Below are 21,952 nucleotides of genomic sequence, written 5' to 3' on the forward strand. Positions count from 1 at the left end.
ATGAAAGATTTTGACAGAGAACAAACAATGTATTTACCTTAATAATGTTCAAAAGTCATCATATATTTTTTCTGACGGACACACGTCCAGATCGACCGCTCTCACTAAGAGTTAGGCGGTACTAGAAACATACCGCTTTTTTATGGTCTCTTACCCGAAGGAATGGTTTGCCTTTAGTTCTATCATTGGAGATTACATGAAGTGCACCAGCAAGACAAACAATAAAAAGTTACATATAGGAAGTGCGACGCGAAAGTAAACATTACGTCCACAGAGCGGGAATCTGTGTATGCCTGGACATGAAACGGGGATCCCTGTTAGGCAGCAACTGCAACGCCACAATTGCGTTCGTTTCATAAGGGTCGCAGCGCAAATAGAATTGCCGTGCCGGACGAAGGCGCATCATTCCATAACCGGATGGGCGTTTTATAAACGCTGACGGGTGACCGGGCAGGCCGCGTAACGCAGCCGCCCCGCTCTTGACGTAACTGTCCCTGGGCGCGCACAGCTGTCGCCGGACCTTACGCGCCGCCCAGTCCTTACGTACTAGCCAGCGGTTTCGTGCAGGTTTTCCTTCTTCTCCACGGAGAACAGCTTTTCGCAAACTGCGAAACACAGCAGGCGTCCGCAAAAAAACCCGGATGTGGAGTCGGTGCCGGAGGTCGCCCAACAACCTCCCACGTTTGTTTGGTCACTCGCAGCTTGTAGAGATGTCGCCGTAGTGTCAACCGCAGTGTCCACCATGAGTAATATCAGCTTCTCGATACTGTTCCACACATAAAAATGATATTTTGGCAACACAGAATTCCCTGTTTAACATATATACGACGCTCTTACTTACCTTGGATCGCACAGGCACGGCAGGAATGGTGTCGTGTATTCCTGGATGGAGTACTGCTTTTTGGTCACTTGTACTGAAAGAAGAGATGGTAAATTAGATCTGTACTGTGTTTTTTGAGGTTTCCCTGCTGATTGGATTGACTAACACTCAATTTTTAGTCATATCGTCAGGCACTACGAACTGGCACGCTGATAAGAGAGGAAGCAATAAACACATACGTAAGATAGTCGTTCTGAGCACCCGGCAAAGAAAACTAGATAACTCTACGAAATCTATACTAATAATAAAAATGTAAAACCGTCGTGTGTGTTTGAAGACACTAATCTGCAAAACTACTAGACGACTTTTCGATGTTTTTGGGGTGTTTGCAGGTTACTTGAGCGTGGTTTGGGGCAACATATAGGATTTATTTCGTAAAAGTAGGATCACGGAAAAAAGAAGTAGTAATTGAAATTGTTATCGAAATCATCTTGTGTATCTGTTTGAACATGCTTATCTCCAAAACTACTAAACGAATTCTCATGGTGTTATCACAGATTACTTTAGCGTAGCTTGGGGCTTTTCATTAAAAGCGGATCACGAAAAAATATCGTAATTCATAGTTTTAGGGCTCTACTAAACTTAGTGGTTCGTGTGTTTACCTTAGTGCCAGTGTAGTACACCAAACAACCAATAGATGGTGTTGTTAACTTTGTAGTACAGCAAACAAACAATACATAGCACTGTTATTTTTTAACCCAGTGACAGGTGTTTCGGAAGTGTACTTCAATGACAGAACTCAGCGCCGCAATCTTATCTTTACGAATATAAAAAAAAGCATTGAATTTACTTGGCTACGATATATGGATTTACTGATTTCGTTTTGCGAGTTAAAAACTTAACGACATTGCTTTACTTCTTTCGATAGGTTTTATTTATGTTCATTAACAGGAAAAACGTACACATCCTTCCCCAGGACAAGGATAGGTACTTCTCAGCTCTAGTTCGTTTATTGCCGCACACCTTGTTGCATAGACTGGTAGGGTATGTTTTGCGTCCGTAGCTGTTCGTCTGTGTAGTTTGATTGTGTCATCGAGACTTCCTTCTGTGTTTTTTTTTGTGTAATCGAGACTTTATTTCATGTGTTATTTGCGACCTCGAGACTTCTGCAGCGTGTGCATGTGTTTCGTCGTCACCTTATTCTGTGGATCTCGTCAATGCCGCCGTCTTCATCTCGCCGCCACCGCCGTCGTCGACGGCGTCAACCAAGAATCACGCATCAACCACTCTCTCGCCGCCGTCGCCGCCGCCACTTCTATAAGTTTGTCGCCACCATCCCATCACCCCTGACACAGCTGTTTCCATCCCTGTCATATCTCGTGCGGTAGCGTTCTCGCTTCCCACGCCCGGATTTCCGGGTTCGATTCCCGGCGGGGTCAGGGATTTTCTCTGCCTCGTGATGACTGGGTGTTGTGTGCCGTCCTTAGGTTAGTTAGGTTTAAGTAGTTCTAAGTTCTAGGGGACTGATGACCATAGATGTTAAGTCCCATAGTGCTCAGAGCCATTTGAACCATCCCTGTCATATCGGAGATACTCACCGATCACAACTTCACCACAGCTCGTCACCGTCATCCCAGCGTCACTTCGACGGCCGCTCAGCCCATTCAACGTCGCTCATCACAGTCCGCCATCATGGATCATTCCATAATATCTGTCATCTAGACCTCTCCTCCTCCAGATGCCATTGTTCTCTATCCCACCCCCTACAATTATCCTCCCTTACCTGCAGTATCCTCTCCCACCACAGTAGTAATACATGCATCTCTTTCTGTTACCAGCTCCCCCTACATCTTCTATTTTAGCCACGACTCACAAGCCACCACATCCACCACGGCCGCGCAGTTAACAGCCAGCTGAGCAACGGCTGCCGCAGATGACATCACAAGCATCAGTTCCTCAAGCCTCACCACACCAACCAAGACATGCCATGCTGAAGGATATGCACAACTCCCGGTAGCCCTTACCAATGTCACATCCCCCAACCATCCTTCCCTCCAACAATAGTAAAAAGCCAACAAAACGTCGAAACACCGACATCTGTTGCACTCCTCCACAAAATATCCGCAGACTGATCCCATTGACGCTCAGCATATAGTCACAACTCCTCCCCCTCCAACATCTTCCCCTGCCACGCACATCTTCATCCTTTCCACAACAGACCCAGAATTCCTCAGATCCAAATCCCTCAGCCTCGAAATCAAAAATATTTACCAAGCCGCAACATCCAACAAATCATCCAAAGAAAAGACTCTGTATTCCTAAAGTCTCTGAACCCCTACTTCCACACTTACCTCCTCTCCAAAATTCCTTGCACTACCTTTGGTCTCATAGCCTTAACACTTCTTACCACAATACCTCATGTCAAACAACCCCAACCTTCACCACAGCGATCACCAAAGTCAGCATTGAGATCACAGTAAGGAAGTGGGATCTCAACTGAGCAACAACCCAAATTTAGAACTTCTAAAAGTCCTTGGGGGTCAACAATGATCATGGCCCTACTCACCTTGTCCATTTTTTACTGAATCCAAGTCCACCATAGACCTTCTCCTTGAAGAAGGAGCCCTGGTGTACCATCACTGCCACAAGGGCGAACCATCCGGATTCTATCCTCAGACCTACTACTGCCAAAAGTGCCTTCGCTACAATGACCACTGAACAGCAGATTGCAAAACCGCACCTATTTGTCCACACTGCAAGGACTCCCATTTTCTTACATAGGGCCCCACCTACCAGCAGCTCCTGCAATGACTCCCACCCCCTCAACCAAACCTGAACTCACTGTCCCAATCTGTGCCATTGATATCACCATTCATTCCAACAATCGGAGGAGGAGGAGGAGGAGGTCGAGGAGGAGGCAATTAGTGTTCAACGTCCCGTCGACAACGCGGTCGGTGCAGAAGCTCGGATTAGGGAAGGATGGGGAAGGAAATAGGCCGGGCCCTTTCAAAGGAACCACCCAGGCATTTGCATGAAGCGATTTAGGGAAATCACGGGAAATCTGTATCAGGAAGGCCGTACGTGGGTTTGAACCGTCGTCCTCCCGAATGCGAGTCCAGTGCGCTAACCACTGCGCCACCTCGCTCGGTCTACCTAATCACAGTACATGACATAAAACAAGTTCTTCACAAAAAGCACTTCCCCTGGTCACAACTGCGTTACCTATCGATATCTCAAAGAATGCTCCCTCTCCTTTCTAGTCATTCTTGCAACGCTTTACACCATTATACTCTCCAGGGGCTTAGAAAATTTTTCCTCTTGGTGGGGGGGGGGGGAGGGGGGGCAGCACTTCTGTTGAAGGTGGTCATTCAGATCAGGGTCTCAAAATATTAGCAACTGAACTGTCATAAACTCTCTCAGCTTTTAGAATTGGAACGCAAGTTGCATCTACTGAATGTACTGAACAGTCTGATACAAGTGAATGGGAATGAAAGCAGAGTAGCAGAAAAATTATGATGTGTCTTCCGGGTGGGTCATTCGCGAACGAACGAGTCTAAAGGAATGGCTCACCAAAGTGAATAGAAGGCCCCAGGAACGACTTTTAAGGAACAGTCGTTCAGCCTTCACTTCAGTCGCGGCCAGTCCTCAGTCAAGGAAAGGTAGCAGACGTTCTCGTTGCCACCTCCGACTTGTTCTTTTTCGGGTAGTCACTCGTTCCCCTTTTCATTTCAAATTTTTTGTAATTATATAATTTAAAAAAAATTAACTTCCATGTAATATACACTCCTGGAAATTGAAATAAGAACACCGTGAATTCATTGTCCCAGGAAGGGGAAACTTTATTGACACATTCCTGGGGTCAGATACATCACATGATCACACTGACAGAACCACAGGCACATAGACACAGGCAACAGAGCATGCACAATGTCGGCACTAGTACAGTGTATATCCACCTTTCGCAGCAATGCAGGCTGCTATTCTCCCATGGAGACGATCGTAGAGATGCTGGATGTAGTCCTGTGGAACGGCTTGCCATGCCATTTCCACCTGGCACCTCAGTTGGACCAGCGTTCGTGCTGGACGTGCAGACCGCGTGAGACGACGCTTCATCCAGTCCCAAACATGCTCAATGGGGGACAGATCCGGAGATCTTGCTGGCCAGGATAGTTGACTTACACCTTCTAGAGCACGTTGGGTGGCACGGGATACATGCGGACGTGCATTGTCCTGTTGGAACAGCAAGTTCCCTCGCCGGTCTAGGGATGGTAGAACGATGGGTTCGATGACGGTTTGGATGTACCGTGCACTATTCAGTGTCCTCTCGATGATCACCAGTGGTGGACGGCCAGTGTAGGAGATCGCTCCCCACACCATGATGCCGGGTGTTGGCCCTGTGTGCCTCGGTCGTATGCAGTCCTGATTGTGGCGCTCACCTGCACGGCGCCAAACACGCATACGACCATCATTGGCACCAAGGCAGAAGCGACTCTCATCGCTGAAGACGACACGTCTCCATTCGTCCCTCCATTCACGCCTGTCGCGACACCACTGGAGGCGGGCTGCACGATCTTGGGGCGTGAGCGGAAGACGGCCTAACGGTGTGCGGGACCGTAGCCCAGCTTCATGGAGACGGTTGCGAATGGTCCTCGCCGATACCCCAGGAGCAACAGTGTCCTTAATTTGCTGGGAAGTGGCGGTGCGGTCCCCTACGGCACTGCGTAGGATCCTACGGTCTTGGCGTGCATCCGTGCGTCGCTGCGGTCCGGTCCCAGGTCGACGGGCAAGTGCACCTTCCGCCGACCACTGGCGACAACATCGATGTACTGTGGAGACCTCACGCCCCACGTGTTGAGCAATTCGGCGGTACGTCCACCCGGCCTCCCGCATGCCCACTATACGCCCTCGCTCAAAGTCCGTCAACTGCACATACGGTTCACGTTCACGCTGTCACGGCATGCTACCAGTGTTAAAGACTGCGATGGAGCTCCGTATGCCACTGCAAACTGGCTGACACTGACGGCGGCGGTGCACAAATGCTGCGCAGCTAGCGCCATTCGACGGCCAACACCGCGGTTCCTGGTGTGTCCGCTGTGCCGTGCGTGTGATCATTGCTTGTACAGCCCTCTCGCAGTGTCCGGAGCAAGTATGGTGGGTCTGACACACCGGTGTCAATGTGTTCTTTTTTTCCATTTCCAGGAGTGTATTTCAGGCAGCAAACAAAGAAATCTACTTCTCTCTTCCTCATTTTGATCAACTATAAGACTCAATTATCACAAGGGAATTTTATTTATTCATAGGTTTTCTGACTTCATCTGCTTGATTTAACGACTAGTTTTGAAGTTAACACTGAATCATTCTTTTTTAGTGTAGTGTAAGAAAGGTCACATGAAACTTGCGATTTTCGCGTTTCTTCCAAAAATAAAATGTCTCTTAGGGACTCTCTTATTTTTCACGTTTGGCTGTTTCTTTGTGCTGCTCTCTAGTTCTGTTTCTTTGCGCAATAAAATGAATTGTCCGTGATTTCGGCCCCATAGGAAAAGGAGAAGGGGCGGTTCTCCATTGGAAAAATCCTGGAATGGAATAAATCGTATTTACCTTTAATCTCAAAAAATACTGTTCACAAGCATCCCTTTCAGCTTAATTGTTAATCCTCTATCGCTCCATCAACTTTCGTAATAAGTGCCATAAACCTGCTATTTGCTAAGCGTGTGAGACAAATATGATGTGATGTGAAAATGACATTTTCTTTTAAACATATATATTCTTCGACGACGTTTTTTTTTATTTTTATTTTTCTTTTTTGCCTTGGAAGCTTATGAGGAATTCATGAACAACCTGATGTGAATATATCTTCTGTTCTTTTTTTTTTTTTGTAAATTATTTATCACAGTGTTACTTGAACTTGACACTTGTCTCAGTCAGATAATTTACAACGTTTAGTTTAGTAACTAGGTGTAGAACATTGATATTTTCATTCACATGCCACCATGAAGAACGTGTCTTAAGGAACTTGTCACTCAAATAAAACTGTTTCAATATACTGTTATTTTATTAAAAACGAGCAGTTCATTCCCATTTGTCAAAGTTTTTGGGATTTGGTCGATTCCTACTTAATCCCCATGTATCTACTTGAATCCCTATGTATCTTCGTACGCTGGTCCTGCTTCACGATTAAGTGTATGGCTGTTTTAATTTTTGTTTGGAAGATTAAGGCGACAGAATAAGGGACAGGAACTATAAATGACTGAGGAAATTTGATAATTTTTTTATTTTGTTTGTCTCCGTTACATGAACATACAATTTTTTGCTGCAATGGTTATCGATTTCGGGCTGATGCACCCATTCTCAAACCAAACACATTGTTATAACCGTAGCTAGTCATACAACATGGTGCGAAAAGGGAAGATTAGCTTTCTTACAGGAAGTCAAACTGTGAGCAACAAATGCTCTCACTGATCTTATCTCCTGTCACACCTGAAAGACGCAACCAAACAGTTGCGGGCCCACCATCCCGAAGCAGCATGCCTCGAATCTGCAACCATGAGTAATATTTCAGCTTTTGTAAAACTACTAGTGGGATATCGCTATCGACAAGGTAATACATACATGTGAAGTTTTGAAAGATTTCTGAAGTACAGTTACGGAGCTTTGGCGTCTGAAGCGGCACACAGCCATGCTTGGACGTACACAGCGGCAAGGAAAGTACAAAATATAGAACACATTAAAATCTGATATTGCAGTCCTAGTTCAGCTTCATCAAAGAACATACATTTTTCAATACATAAATGGTCTTCGCCATCTTCCTTGGGTGATGGAGATGGTTCTTCGAGAACATAATTGGTAGTTAATTTAAAAAGTATGGCCGGCCGGAGTGGCTGTGCGGTTCTAGACGCTTCAGTCTGGAACCACGTGACCGTTACGGTCGCAGGTTCGAATCCTGCCTCGGGCATGGATGTGTGTGATGTCCTTAGGTTAGTTAGGTTTAAGTAGTTCTAAGTTCTAGGGGACTGATGACCACAGATGCTAAGTCCCATAGTGCTCAGAGCCATTTGAACCATTTTAAAAAAAAAGTATGAATATAATCGTCTCATATATCTTATGTGTGCAAGGTAAATTCAAGAGATCTTTTTTCAAGATGTTTTCAGTCAAACGACACGCACCTCTAACACGAATTGTATTTTATGTCGTTGTGACACAAACTAATGGCTTAACAGAAAAGCCACTCAGTGCGAGTTTCAAGGATAATTTTTTTCCTGCCCTTTTCCGTAGTAAGTAAAGACTGAAACATGCTAAAATTAGGAGCAATGAACTAGTATCGGTTTTTTCTTTTATTTTATTTTCAAATACACATGTGTGTCAAATTTATCTTTTAAGTACATTAATACGCAATTTGCTGTTCTGCTGATTTTCATCGTTTAACTCTCATCTGTTAATGGTTACCTGTTCTCGTTAAGGAGTTCCCTTTCTCAAGTAACTGGTAAATGACTCTGTGCGCGTACCTTGGGGGCTTTACAACAGCTGACTGGTCAAAACTGGTTATCATTTTCTACTGTAAAGATTTTCAATGCAGTGACATGTGGTGTGTCGTCAAGATCTGGAAAAAAATGTTTTGTATCTTTCCACTTGTTAAGTTTCGACGATGTTTAAAAATTCCGCAGAGTGACTTGGGAAATACCCTAGAAGATTCGAAAAAAGCACGTCACCGCAGTTCTTCACTCATTACAACAACTATTAACTTTGAAAGTATTACTATGGCAGTCAGATTTTTTCCATTGATTGATTAACTCTGCCGAGGAAATTTAATTTTGCGAATGGAGTGTAGAAAGTTATTTTTCCGTGATTTACATTTCTAGTTTGAAGTTTTTTGGATTAAAAAAAAGTGTGATTGCCGCACCACAAAATCGAAAACTTCCCTGTCTCAGTGAAAGTAGTGCACGTAACATACCATAGCCTTTTCTTTCACACTCATATTGCGGCGATCCAAATAATTGATCCACTTCATATGTAAATGTTTTGCTAGAAGTAAATTTACAGTTTCTTATTTTGTACGTTAGAGGCCACTCCATTCGCGCGACGTGACCCTGCAATATCGCTTGTCCAACCTTTCTTGAGGGAATGTGCCTTAGCAGTGCTCAGAATTCGGAGGTTTTCGTCACGTTTACGAGCAAGCTTGTGAATGTACACAAGCTGACACTAAATGGCACTCAACTATTTGGCCTTTACACAATGAACTGCTTGACCTTGAGATGAATCAAGTTAATTTCATATTCATAGTTACGAATAAGTACCGGTTGTTAACATGGACATGGCTGCAACGCGCTTTCACAAAACCTTGTTACTTTCTTGCGTCATTTCAATCACAGCAAGTGGTCAGGTCGTAACTCGAGCTGCAGATGTTGTCATCTTTGCGGGACATTTCCGCCCGTAACATTCCATTGAACACGCTGTACTGCTATTGGTTTATGGCAGATAAGGAGGCACGCCATATTGGATTTACTTAATTTCATCGTATTCAACATATTTTTGTTTCTTTCACTGTGTTATTATTTTTTGCTGTTTTCCAGGTAACACAATTTGAAAATACTCTCTAAACTGCTTGTTTTAAGGAATAATTTGTAACTGTGGCATATTCGGGAAAGGATCGGCATCCCTTTGGAACTATTACCGAAATGAAGTATAAGTCGAAATCAAAATTATGTGCTTAGGTATACCAAACTATAGAATGTTTTCTTTGTCGTCTTTTCCTCTTCCCACAGAGCAGGCCCTGTGAACATCGTAATTACAGTCCTGTAATAAGTGAGTAATGAAAGTTTCCATTCGTTACTCTATATATCAAAGTACATTTAAAGTAATTTCCGCTCTTAAAGTGTTTTCCACCTAACGGGTCTGTCTCATGGAGAATTGCCCTCATTTTGATGCATTTACGAGGCCACTGGAAACAGACTCTTTCTGGTTTATTTACGCTGTAAGCTCCTAACCTTAATATAGAATGGTTGGCACTAAACTTACATTTACTGTAATGTAAGTTTAACACGATTAAATTAGCAGGTTTATTTACTAACACTTCTCTGTTCCAAAATTTATCAAAAAAAAAAACTTACCATGAAATATCACCTCAGGTGAACTGAACACACAACTCAGTCTCAGTGATGCTGAGTGCTGCAGCTCCCTTGTTGCCAGCAGTGCGATGAAACGTTTTAAAAGTGACACAGACTCTGCTCGTTGTTTAACTTTCAAGTAAACGAACGCACGCTTGTTGACTGGTCGGTAACCATACGACGCGGCCACCAGTGTTGTTACGCAACTGGAAATAAGTTGTAAGTAGGCAGTTTATGTTTTCTTTATGTAAGTAGGCTGTTTATGTTTTCTTATTGGCAACGTTACGTAGCGCTCTGTACGAAAATCACTGGCTGTGCTGTGTGCAGTCTGTGGCTAGTTTGCATTGTTGACTGCCATTGTAGTGTTGGGCAGCGGCAGCTGGACGTGAACAGCGCGTAGCGTTGCGCAGTTGGTGAGCCGCCAGCAGTGGTGGATGTGGGGAGAGAGATGGCGGAGTTTTGTAATTTGTCATGAACTGCTATATATACACTCCTGGAAATGGAGAAAAGAACACATTGACACCGATGTGTCAGACCCACCATACTTGCTCCGGACACTGCGAGAGGGCTGTACAAGCAATGATCACACGCACGGCACAGCGGACACACCAGGAACCGCGGTGTTGGCCGTCGAATGGCGCTAGCTGCGCAGCATTTGTCCACCGCCTCCGTCAGTGTCAGCCAGTTTGCCGTGACATACGGAGCTCCATCGCAGTCTTTAACACTGGTAGCATGCCGCGACAGCGTGGACGTGAACCGTATGTGCAGTTGACGGACTTTGAGCGAGGGCGTATAGTGGGCATGCGGGAGGCCGGGTGGACGTACCGCCGAATTGCTCAACACGTGGGGCGTGAGGTCTCCACAGTACATCGATGTTGTCGCCAGTGGTCGGCGGAAGGTGCACGTGCCCGTCGACCTGGGACCGGACCGCAGCGACGCACGGATGCACGCCAAGACCGTAGGATCCTACGCAGTGCCGTAGGGGACCGCACCGCCACTTCCCAGCAAATTAGGGACACTGTTGTTCCTGGGGTATCGGCGAGGACCATTCGCAACCGTCTCCATGAAGCTGGGCTACGGTCCCGCACACCGTTAGGCCGTCTTCCGCTCACGCCCCAACATCGTGCAGCCCGCCTCCAGTGGTGTCGCGACAGGCGTGAATGGAGGGACGAATGGAGACGTGTCGTCTTCAGCGATGAGAGTCGCTTCTGCCTTGGTGCCAATGAAGGTCGTATGCGTGTTTGGCGCCGTGCAGGTGAGTGCCACAATCAGGACTGCATACGACCGAGGCACACAGGGCCAACACCCGGCATCATGGTGTGGGGAGCGATCTCCTACACTGGCCGTACACCACTGGTGATCGTCGAGGGGACACTGAATAGTGCACGGTACATCCAAACCGTCATCGAACCCATCGTTCTACCATTCCTAGACCGGCAAGGGAACTTGCTGTTCCAACAGGACAATGCACGTCCGCATGTATCCCGTGCCACCCAACGTGCTCTAGAAGGTGTAAGTCAACTACCCTGGCCAGCAAGATCTCCGGATCTGTCCCCCATTGAGCATGTTTGGGACTGGATGAAGCGTCGTCTCACGCGGTCTGCACGTCCAGCACGAACGCTGGTCCAACTGAGGCGCCAGGTGGAAATGGCATGGCAAGCCGTTCCACAGGACTACATCCAGCATCTCTACGATCGTCTGCATGGGAGAATAGCAGCCTGCATTGCTGCGAAAGGTGGATATACACTGTACTAGTGCCGACATTGTGCATGCTCTGTTGCCTGTGTCTATGTGCCTGTGGTTCTGTCAGTGTGATCATGTGATGTATCTGACCCCAGGAATGTGTCAATAAAGTTTCCCCTTCCTGGGACAATGAATTCACGGTGTTCTTATTTCAATTTCCAGGAGTGTATTATGACTATTAAGGTAAATACATTGTTTGTTCTCTATTAATATCTTTCATTTGCTAACTATCCCTATCAGTAGTTAGTGCCTTCCGTAGTTTTTAGCTGACAATAGTGGCGCTCGCTGTATTGCAGTAGTTCGAGTAACGAAGATTTTTGGTGAGGTAAGTGATTTGTGAAACGTATAGGTTAATGTTAGTCAGGGCCATTCCTTTGTAGGGATTTCTGAAAGTCAGATTGCGTTGCGCTAAAAAAATATTGTATGTCAGTTTAAGCACAGTCGTGTATAATTGTTCTAAGGGGACGTTACAAAGTCCAACTTAGTTATTAGATTTACTCATGGGCTCACACAATTTTTTTCCGGGGAAGGGTGGGACATTTTAGAATTCTGACTTCCTACTTAAATCATATGGTCAGTTTCGATAGATGACGAGCAATAAGAACTAAATTGAATAGGTGACACAAAAAACATGTTATATCACAGGGAACTGACGGTTATTCTCTCGATTCCAGGTTCCAGGGGGGAGGGAGGAGAGGGAGGGGGGTAAGTGTATTATATTGATATTGCCTTCTCTTGCTGGCGTCTATGACTACACTGTTGTTACATCTCTACAAATTAAACTCTAAGGCACACTAAATTTTAAAGCATTTGCCCTAAATTACTAAAACCTCGTAAAATTTAAGATCACAGTTGGCATCAATTTGCGGTTCCCGCCGATTTGGTACTGTCATTATAGGGTATAAAACAGGAGAATTTCTATTTATTTTTTATGTGACATATCGTTGGAGACTTTACAATAAACTAATACATAAGCTATGCATTACTAGTTTATTTGAATAAAATATGGATTAGTAAAATTTACGATGTTTTAGTAACAATGTAACATTTTTCACCGTCTAGTATTCTAGGGTTAAAAGCGTTCAAGTAAATGGAAATTATTATCTTGTTCAAGTCATGTTTGTTTGTTTCATGTTTTAGTGATCTGAGACGCCATAGTTCCGCTCCGCAGATACCGATAGAAGTCGATTTCAGTTGTTGGTACCAAGTTAAGCTTTGACCTGAATGGAGTGTGAGGTGTAGAAAAAGCAGGAATTTTGTCCCCACGTTACGGTGGGACGTGAGAGTGAGAATGTTATCTATCTGCTATACAATGATGCCGCATTAGGCATGCATGCCCGTAGATAATCAGCAGCTATGGTCTAAATTACACGGAAAAATAACAAGGTTACGCGAAAGCATATCATAGAGTTGTTCCTGTTCAAAAAAAATTCGTTATGCTATTTATTTTTCACTTGACACACACAACACGAGTTCGCCAAGCCCCTGCTACAATGCTGTATTTGTTAGATTACTAGAGCTGGCAACAGTCTTAAGACAGTCAACACAAATTGAACCCCAATGTACCGGTAACAACCGGAGAGCCGAAACTCAACTTAGTATCGCAACTTATGGACCTCGAGCCATTTCTCGCTGCTGCCAGACTTCGCAATCTAATAATCATTGTAAGTGTTCAATAGGCAAAATTTGATATCATATCGCTACAACATATAACAGCCATATCTTAACGTGAACGACTTCAGACCCAATAAAAATCCTTCATGGCTCTGGGGGAGGGGGAGGTGGGTTTGGACCCGCTCTTCCCCTCTCCCCCCTTCCTCCCCTCGTAACTACGCCCTTGACTCTCTCCACGCGTTGCTGTTCTCAACTATGGAAAACCACCAACATTCTATGTTTTCTCAAACCGCACAAACCTCCAACTGATACCACCTCACCCAGCTCTGTTTGCCTTACCTCGGTGTTTAGCAAGGTCTTTCAATCCATCAACACCTGAACCAACACCACCATTTCCCGTTAACAGGTTTGGCTCCTGTGATGACAAGCTTTTGCAGCCTAGACACAGCCTATGACATTGAATGGCGTGCTGCTCTCCTTTTAAACACCAAACATATGCAGTTTCAAATAACTATGTCTTTATTGCATCCCTTCTATCTAGTCGACCATCCTTTGTTACTATTTATAATACCAGTTCCTGCACTTTCTATTCCACTGCAGTAGTGCCCCAAGGGCCTGTCCTCTCTCCTCTCCTCGACGCCTCTGATATGCCCAAGCAACAACCACAGTCCACCTCCTTCGGTGTGCTGATGACACTACTTTCCTCGCTCTCTACCCTACACTTCAGAAACCCTATCGATTCCTCCAAATCCACTGGTGTATTCAATGGCCTTTCAAGGCCAAACCCTCTAAAACCCAGCCAATAATTATAGAAAAAATCACCCACACCTTCTGTTCCATGACTTTTGTCTTACCATTTGTGACCATCCTATCCAGTTACCTGCTGCACTAAAATATCATTGACTGACCCTCGACCGACAGCTAACATGGGAACCTCACCTACTAACCATCCAACAAAAATCTCACAACAGACTAAAAGTACTAACAGGCCGAACTTGGGGATTATACTTCTCCACTATTCTCCACACCTACATAACTCTGATCTGACACTTCTTCTGCTATGCAAATGTTGCACGGATCTTTGCCCCCCCCCCCCCAAAGTTCTGTAAGACCTTTCAAATGCCCAAACGCTATGCATCCGTTAAGTTTTCCACATCCACTTACCTTCCCCAACATAGATCCTCTACCATCCCCTCAAATTCCCACCTTCCTCGACCACATGGAACACGTCAGCATCTCCTATACAATCCGAAAACTAGATTCCGGTAACCCCATTGTCTCCCCTCTAATCACCAACTCTGGTACGCTGGCATGCCTTTACAAACACGTCCCGCCATACCTCCACCTCCACACACTCCATATCCTCGCGCAACGCAACTTCTTCTTCCAGACAGTGAGATCTGCCTCACCAACCTCCCTCTTACCAACTTTAGCTCTTCCCCACATATCCTTCTCCACGTCAGGGCTCTTCTCTTCCCTTCCCGCTCCATCCATCTTCATCTCTTACCACTGCTCTGCCCAGACACTAAACTTCTCCTCACCCTCTTTTTCCTCCACCTTCTGTCTTTCTACTATCCATCCAACACTTACATTCAACTCCATAGTTATCTTTTCTACCCACAACCCTCAATCCGGTGGAACATATTTCCTACTCCCGAAACACTTCTTTCCCAGTGCGGTTCCTTCACATTTTAAGTAAGACTGCAGTGCTTCAGTGTTTTTCCTTCGAAGAATTTCACCCTTCTACCATATAATCTCGTTTTTTAGTTGTGTCATTGATTTTTAATTCAAAAAAGAAAAACGGTCCTAATATGTTATGTTATATGTTATAGTTTTAAAAATACTCCTGGCTGCAGAGCGGAAATTATACCACAGATAGCCCCCACCTCCTGCCCATTTGGGGTGAGTGAGCTTAAGTAACAACAAGGAGAGCAAAAGAATAACGCATTTATTAACTTTGATTTGTGATATGGGTGCTTACTCACTACATTTTTATTTCGTTTTGTTTATGAATAAAAATGCCTAGAAAACAGTCGAGTTTTTCCGAATACCCCAGAATGGCTAAAAGGTTGAGAACCATGCGCTCTCAAGAATTCAATGAAGGTCGCGAAACGAGACTTGCTGCAGTTTTATAACATCAGACTTTAGCTCGCTCGTTGAAACCTACTTCCAAAAGCGAGGCACAGCGTAACTCTGATAAAAAGCGTCATGCATTGTCCTACTCCTCAGAACCCTTCACTCACAGAGGTATAAAGTTGCTTCTTTCCAGTTTAATGTCATAGAAGCGGAAATTTTGATGGGAACGCGCAGGTGAACGTGTTTTTATACTCCAAATTCCTCTTATTCCTAAATATTTACCGTTTCACTTTCTTGTTGTTGTGGTCTTCAGTCCAGAGACTGGTTTGATGCAGCTCTCCATGCTACTCTATCCTGTGCAAGCTTCTTCATCTCCCAGTACCTACTGCAACCTACCTCCTTCTGATTCTGTTTAGTGTATTCATCTCGTGGTCTCCCTCTGTGATTTTTACCCTGATCCCTTGATGCCTCAGAATATGCCCTAACAACCGATCTCTTCTTCTAGTCAAGTTGTGCCACAAATTTCTCTTTTCTCCAATTCTATTCAGTACCTCCTCATTAGTTATGTGATCTACCCATCTAATCTCCAGCACACTTCTGTAGCAACACATTTCGAAAGCTTCTATTCTCTTCTTGTCCAAACTATTTATCGTCCACGTTTCACTTCCATATGTGGCTACACTCCATACAAATACTTTCAGAAACGACTTCCTGACACTTAAATCTATACTCGGTATTAACAAATTTTTCTTTTTCAGAAACGCTTTCCTTGCCATTGCGAGTCTATATTTTATATCCTATCTACTTCGACCATCATCAGTTATTTTGCTCCCCAAATAGCAAAACTCATTTACTACTTTAAGCGTCTCATTTCCTAATATAATTCCCGTAGCATCAGCCAGTTTAATTTGACTACATTCCATTATCCTCGTTTTGCTTCATCTTATATCCTCCTTTCAAGACACTGTCCATTCCGTTCAGCTGCTCTTCCAGGTCCTTTGCTGTCTCTCTCAGAATTGCAATGTCATCGGCGAACCTGAAAGTTTTTATTTCTTCTCCATGGATTTTAATTCCTGCTCCGAATTTTTCTTTTGTTTCCTTTACTGCTTGCTCAATATACAGATTGAATAGCATCGGGGAGAGGCTACAACCCTGTCTTACTCCCTTTCCAACCCCACTGCTTCCCTTTCGTGCCCCTCGACTCTTATAACTGCCATCTGGTTTCTGTACAAATTGTAAATAGCCTTTCGCTCCCTGTATTTTACTCCTGCCACCTTCAGAATTTGAAAGAGAGTATTCCAGTCAACATTGTCAAAAGCTTTCTCTAAGTCTACAAATGCTAGAAACGTAGGCTTGCCTTTCCTTAATCTATTTTCTAAGATAAGTCGTAGGGTCAGTATTTCCTCACGTGTTCCAACATTTCTACGGAATCCAAACTGATCTTCCCCGAGGTCGGCTTCTATCAGTTTTTCCATTCGTCTGTAAGGAATTCGTGTTACTATTTTGCAGTCGTGGCTTATTAAACTGATAGTTCTGTAATTTTGACATCTGTCTACACCTGCTTTCTTTGGGATTGGAATTATTATATTCTTCTTGAAGTCTGAGGGTATATCACCTGTCTCATACATCTTGCTCACCAGATGATAGAGTTTTGTCAGAACTGGCTCTCCCAAGGCCGTCAGAAGTTCCAATGGAATGTTGTCTACCCCCGGTGCCTTGTTTCGACTCAGGTCTTTCAGTGCTCTGTCAAACTCTTCACGCAGTGTCGTGTCTCCCATTTCATCTTCATCTACATCCTCTTCAATTTCCATAATATTGTCCTCAAGTACATCGCCCTTGTATAGACCCTCCATATACTCCTTCCACCTTTCTGCTTTCCCTTCTTTGCTTAGAACTGGGTTTCCATGTGAGCTCTTGATATTCATACAAGTGGTTCTCTTTCCTCAAAAGGTCTCTTTAATTTTCCTGTAGGCAGTATCTATCTTACCCTAGTGATATATTCCTCTACATCCTTACATTTGTTCTCTAGCCGTCCCTGCTTAGCCATTTTGCACTTCCTATCGATCTCATTTTAGAGACGTTTGTATTCATTTACCGCATTTTTATATTTTCTCCTTTCATCAATTAAATTCAATATCTCTTCTGTTACCCAAGGATTTCTATTAGCCCTCGTCTTTTTACCTACTTGATCCTCTGCTACCTTCACTATTTCATCTCTCAAAGCTACCCATTCTTCTTCTACTGTATTTCTTTCCCCCGTTCTTGTGAATCGTTCCCTAATGCTCTCCCTGAAGCTCTCTACAACCTCTGGTGCTTTCAGTTTATCCAAGTCCCATCTCCTCAAATTCCCACCTTTTTGCAGTTTCTTCAGTTTTAATCTACAGTTCATAACCAATAGATTGTGGTCAGAGTCCACATCTGCCCCTGGAAATGTCTTACAATTTAAAACCTGGTTCCTGAATCTCTGTCTTACCATTATATAATCTGTCTGAGACCTTCCAGTATCTCTAGGCTTCTTCCATGTACACAACCTTCTTTCATGATTCTTGAACCAAGTGTTAGCTATGATTAAGTTATGTGTAAAATTCTACCAGGCGGCTTCCTCTTTCATTCCTTACTCCCATTCCATATTCACCTACTACGTTTCCTTCTCTTCCTTTTCCTACTATCGAGTTCCAGTCACCCATGACTATTAAATTTTCGTCTGCCTTCACTATCTGAATAATTTCTTTTATCTCATCATACATTTCATCAATCTCTTCGTCATCTGCGGCGCTTGTTGGCACATAAACGCGAACTACTGTGGTAGGCGTGGGCTTCGTATCTATCTTGTCCACAATAATGCGTTCACTATGCTGCTTGTAGTAGCTTACCCGCATTCCTATTTTCCTATCCATTATTAAACCTACTCCTGCATTACCCCTATTTGATTTTGTATTTATAATCCTGTATTCACCTGACCAGAAGTCTTGTTCTTCCTGCCAACGAACTTCTCTAATTCCCACTATATATAACTTTAACCTATCCATTTCCAATTTTCTAACCTGCCCGTTTAAGGGATCTGACATTCCACGCTCCTTTCCGTAGAACGCCAGTTTTCTTTCTCCTGATAACAACGTCCTCCTGAGAAGTCCCCGCCCGGAGATCCGAATGGGGGACTGTTTTACCTCCGGCATATTTTACCCAAGAGGACTTCATCATCATTTATCCATACAGTAAAGCTGCATGCCCTCGGGAAAAATTACGGCTGTAGTTTCCCCTTGTTTTGAGCCGTTCGCAGTACCAGCACAGCAAGGCCGTTTTGATTAGTGTTACAAGGCCAGATCAGTCAATGATCCAGACTGTTGCCCCTGCAACTACTGAAAAGGCTGCTGCCCCTCTTCAGGAACCACACGTTTGTGTGGCCTCTCAACAGATACCCCTCCGTTGTGGCTGCACCTACGGTACGGCCACTTGTATCGCTGAGGCACGCAAGCCTCCCCACCAACGGCAAGGTCCATGGTTCATGGGAGGGCTTTAAACGTGTTTAAGTCCCGATGAGCTTATGTTATGCCATGAACATAAACATAGCACAAGGCAGACGTTGTGTGTGAGTTGCTTTTCGCACGGTGAGCTCTACGTGGCTCTCTTCTGTGTTAGCGAAGCAGACAAGCATTTCGTTCATGTCCCCAATCACTCTGATTTCAGACTTTGTATAAATTCCACGCATACAAAGTCCCGGATACAGCTATAAATACGAAGGTCTTTATATAAGTAATGCCCCACATTTTTTTTAAAGCCATTAATGTATATAGACAAACGTCCTTGTTCTTGCTTCACATTTGATGTTCGTTCTGTTGGTTCAAGTGGCTCTGAGCACTATGGGACTTAACATCTGTGGTTATGAGTCCCCTAGAACTTAGAATTGCTTAAACCTAACTAACCTAAAGATATCACACACATCCATGCCCGAGGCAGGATTCGAACCTGTGACCGTAGCGATGTTCGTTCTGTGCGCCGGTGAAGTTTGGAACCGTTCTGCCAGATGTCAGAGCCGTAGTACAGCGTCAAAATGACGTCTACATACGACTCACGTTACAAGCAGAGTGCTGTTATTGAATTCTTGTATGACTCATCCAACCTACACTCCAGACCTGGCACCTCGCACTTATATATCTCTTTGGGCTGCTTAAAGGTTCTCTACTGGGAACACACTTTGGAGGTGACGAGACTGTCAGTCATGCAGTGAAAACATGGCTACGCCTACAGGACAAGAGCTTTTACCAGCGGAGAATACATGCTCTTCCACAACGTTGGCGTACGGTCATAGGACGTGATGGGGACTGCGTAGAAAAATAGGACAGCGACAAGACATGTTGATGTATATTGTCACCAAATTTTGACTCTTTACAATAAATATGTTCTGAGGAAAAAAAATGTGGGGCATTACTTATTGAACGATCCTCGTAAATACCCGGGCAATGCTGGATTTCTTAGTTACTATCATAAATAAAAGTAGGTCCGTCAGCCCTATTAGAGGCATAAAATCATACCATAAATCAGTGCTCTTCAGCGCCAGTATGAAGTCATATCCGTAGTAGGTACGCCATTTGATCTTCAAGATTCTTGGGAGAGTCCTATGAGGAGACAGGCTGCGGCGCGTACGTCACGAAGGTAGGCCAGCGCTCGCTCGCTCAACTCAGCAGACAAACTACGTTTCTACACCTCTTAACTCGTAACTAGGTGTGTACGTACAAACGAGAACGGCATCTTCTACTGCAATCCGTTATTGTGGAGTCTTAATGTTACTAGCCCTACAATGATCGGAAGTCCACAGGCCTACTTATAATTTGTTACAGCTGTACTGGGGTACAATTAAATTAAAATCATGCCAAAACTATTATCAATTGCATAAGGCACCACTTCTTGTATTAAATGAGGACTGTTAAACAGATGCTATAAACAAGCCGTTATACCATTAAAATCGAGTACTGATCTTAAATTAAGTTTCGTTGTTGCACTGTAAATTAGTATGACATCATAATAGCAGATTCCAGTAGAAGATGCATTTCTCATTAGTACGTACACACCTGGCTGCGAGTTAACAGGTTTAGAAACGCATTTTGTCTGCTGAGCTGAGCGAGCGAGCGAATTGACGCCTACCCTTGTGATGTACGCGCTCGGTCTGTCTTTCTCGTGGGCCTCGCTCTTGGAGGTGTGGCATAGCAGTTCTCTCCTTCCAATTCCAACACAACCGTCGAATAACAGGAGAGTGTGTAATGCTATTGTAATTATAATACTGCCATTAGTCTGTATATTTTAAAATTTTTTTGTTCCATAATAATTTTGAAAAATTAAGAAAATACTACAACAAGACTAAGCTTTTGTTAAGTGTAGTTTATCTATTTCAAATAACCTTTCTGACGTAGGCGGAATAAATGTATTAAAACATATTTTGTAAATAATTATGTAATATTTCAAGTACAACTATTACTAATTATGTCAATTTTGTATGTATATGCTGACATGCAATTGTAGATGGTTCATACTTAGGGTTTTTGTAAGCAGAAGTGTAAATTGAAAAGGTGTAGGGATTATAGGTAGAACGGAACTCCGTTCTGTAGTGGAATGGAAAAGGTGGTGTGGCGCGCAACTGAGAATTGCCGCGCGAGTAGCATATAGTCGGCAGCTGCACTGCAAGTGGTGAACACGCATTACGTTGGTCAAGCACTAGAGGCCCCGAATTTACCTGTAAGACTGGGTTTTTGGTCTCGGACGTGTTCTACATGATTGGCGCAGAACGGCAATAAATTAATAGCTCAGAAATTTGCAATTTTATCGTTGTCACCAAGAGGAAGACAGAGCTATGTACATCAAGAGCCGTACCTGCGCAATGTTACTACGCAGCACCACCTCACGCCACCTTCGACATCAGTAACAGGCAAAGTACTTTATTTAGAAGTGTATCACAGCGTGAACCATCCATCTTCAATCAGTGGAATATAAGTGTTAAATGTACCTTTGTGTTTAACCGTCATTTTCCTATGTCATTTACCTCAGTAGGGTCCGTACCTAAACGGATTTATTCCGAGTATCCTGATGTTTATTGAAGCTTGGATAATAGCAAATTACTGGCAAGAGTACTGTTTTGGTAGTAAATTCTGAAAATCATTATTAAATACTAAAGTTTGCACGTATCAGTTTAGGGGCCACCGCTTTGCGTGACCATGAGGATAAGTTTTCAATAGTATTTCTGAAAGTAAAGCAACATAACAAAAAACTGAAAAATTAATTTCAAAGCAACTATGACTTAAAGATAAATCTGCTCCAAATGTTTCATTAACCTCTTATGCAGATTTAAACGATGAAATTGCAGTTTTATTGCTTGATTAGTTTACGGGAAAAGGTACATTATAGAAACAACAATGAAAATGAAAATACAAATCCTTACAAAATGTATGTCGATGGGCATTTTCAAACACAAATTGCACAGAATGTCAAGCATTATGCTGTACATAATAATTTCAGGTTTTACTATTTAGGTGTAATATTTTTGGAGATATAAATGTTTAAGTACACGAATCATTTTGTCCTATGTCTGTCGTTAAGTAATCTTCTT

The 21,952-nt window shown here is 43.7% G+C and overlaps 1 protein-coding gene across 1 annotated transcript in view; it reads right to left on the reverse strand.

Moving 5' to 3' along the window:
• LOC126099814 (LON peptidase N-terminal domain and RING finger protein 3) overlaps positions 1-2,452 on the reverse strand; it is a 186,371-nt gene extending 183,919 nt beyond the window's left edge. The window contains exons 1-3 of the mRNA XM_049910609.1: positions 2,419-2,452; positions 842-914; positions 415-605 (exon numbers count right to left, since the gene is read on the reverse strand). Of these exons, the coding sequence (XP_049766566.1) occupies positions 415-605; positions 842-914; positions 2,419-2,452 (298 nt within the window). The remainder of the gene's footprint in view (positions 1-414; positions 606-841; positions 915-2,418) is intronic.
• Between the last annotated feature and the right edge of the window lie 19,500 nt (positions 2,453-21,952).

This window comes from Schistocerca cancellata, chromosome 1, assembly GCF_023864275.1.
Source record: "Schistocerca cancellata isolate TAMUIC-IGC-003103 chromosome 1, iqSchCanc2.1, whole genome shotgun sequence".
Lineage (NCBI taxonomy): Eukaryota > Metazoa > Arthropoda > Insecta > Orthoptera > Acrididae > Schistocerca > Schistocerca cancellata.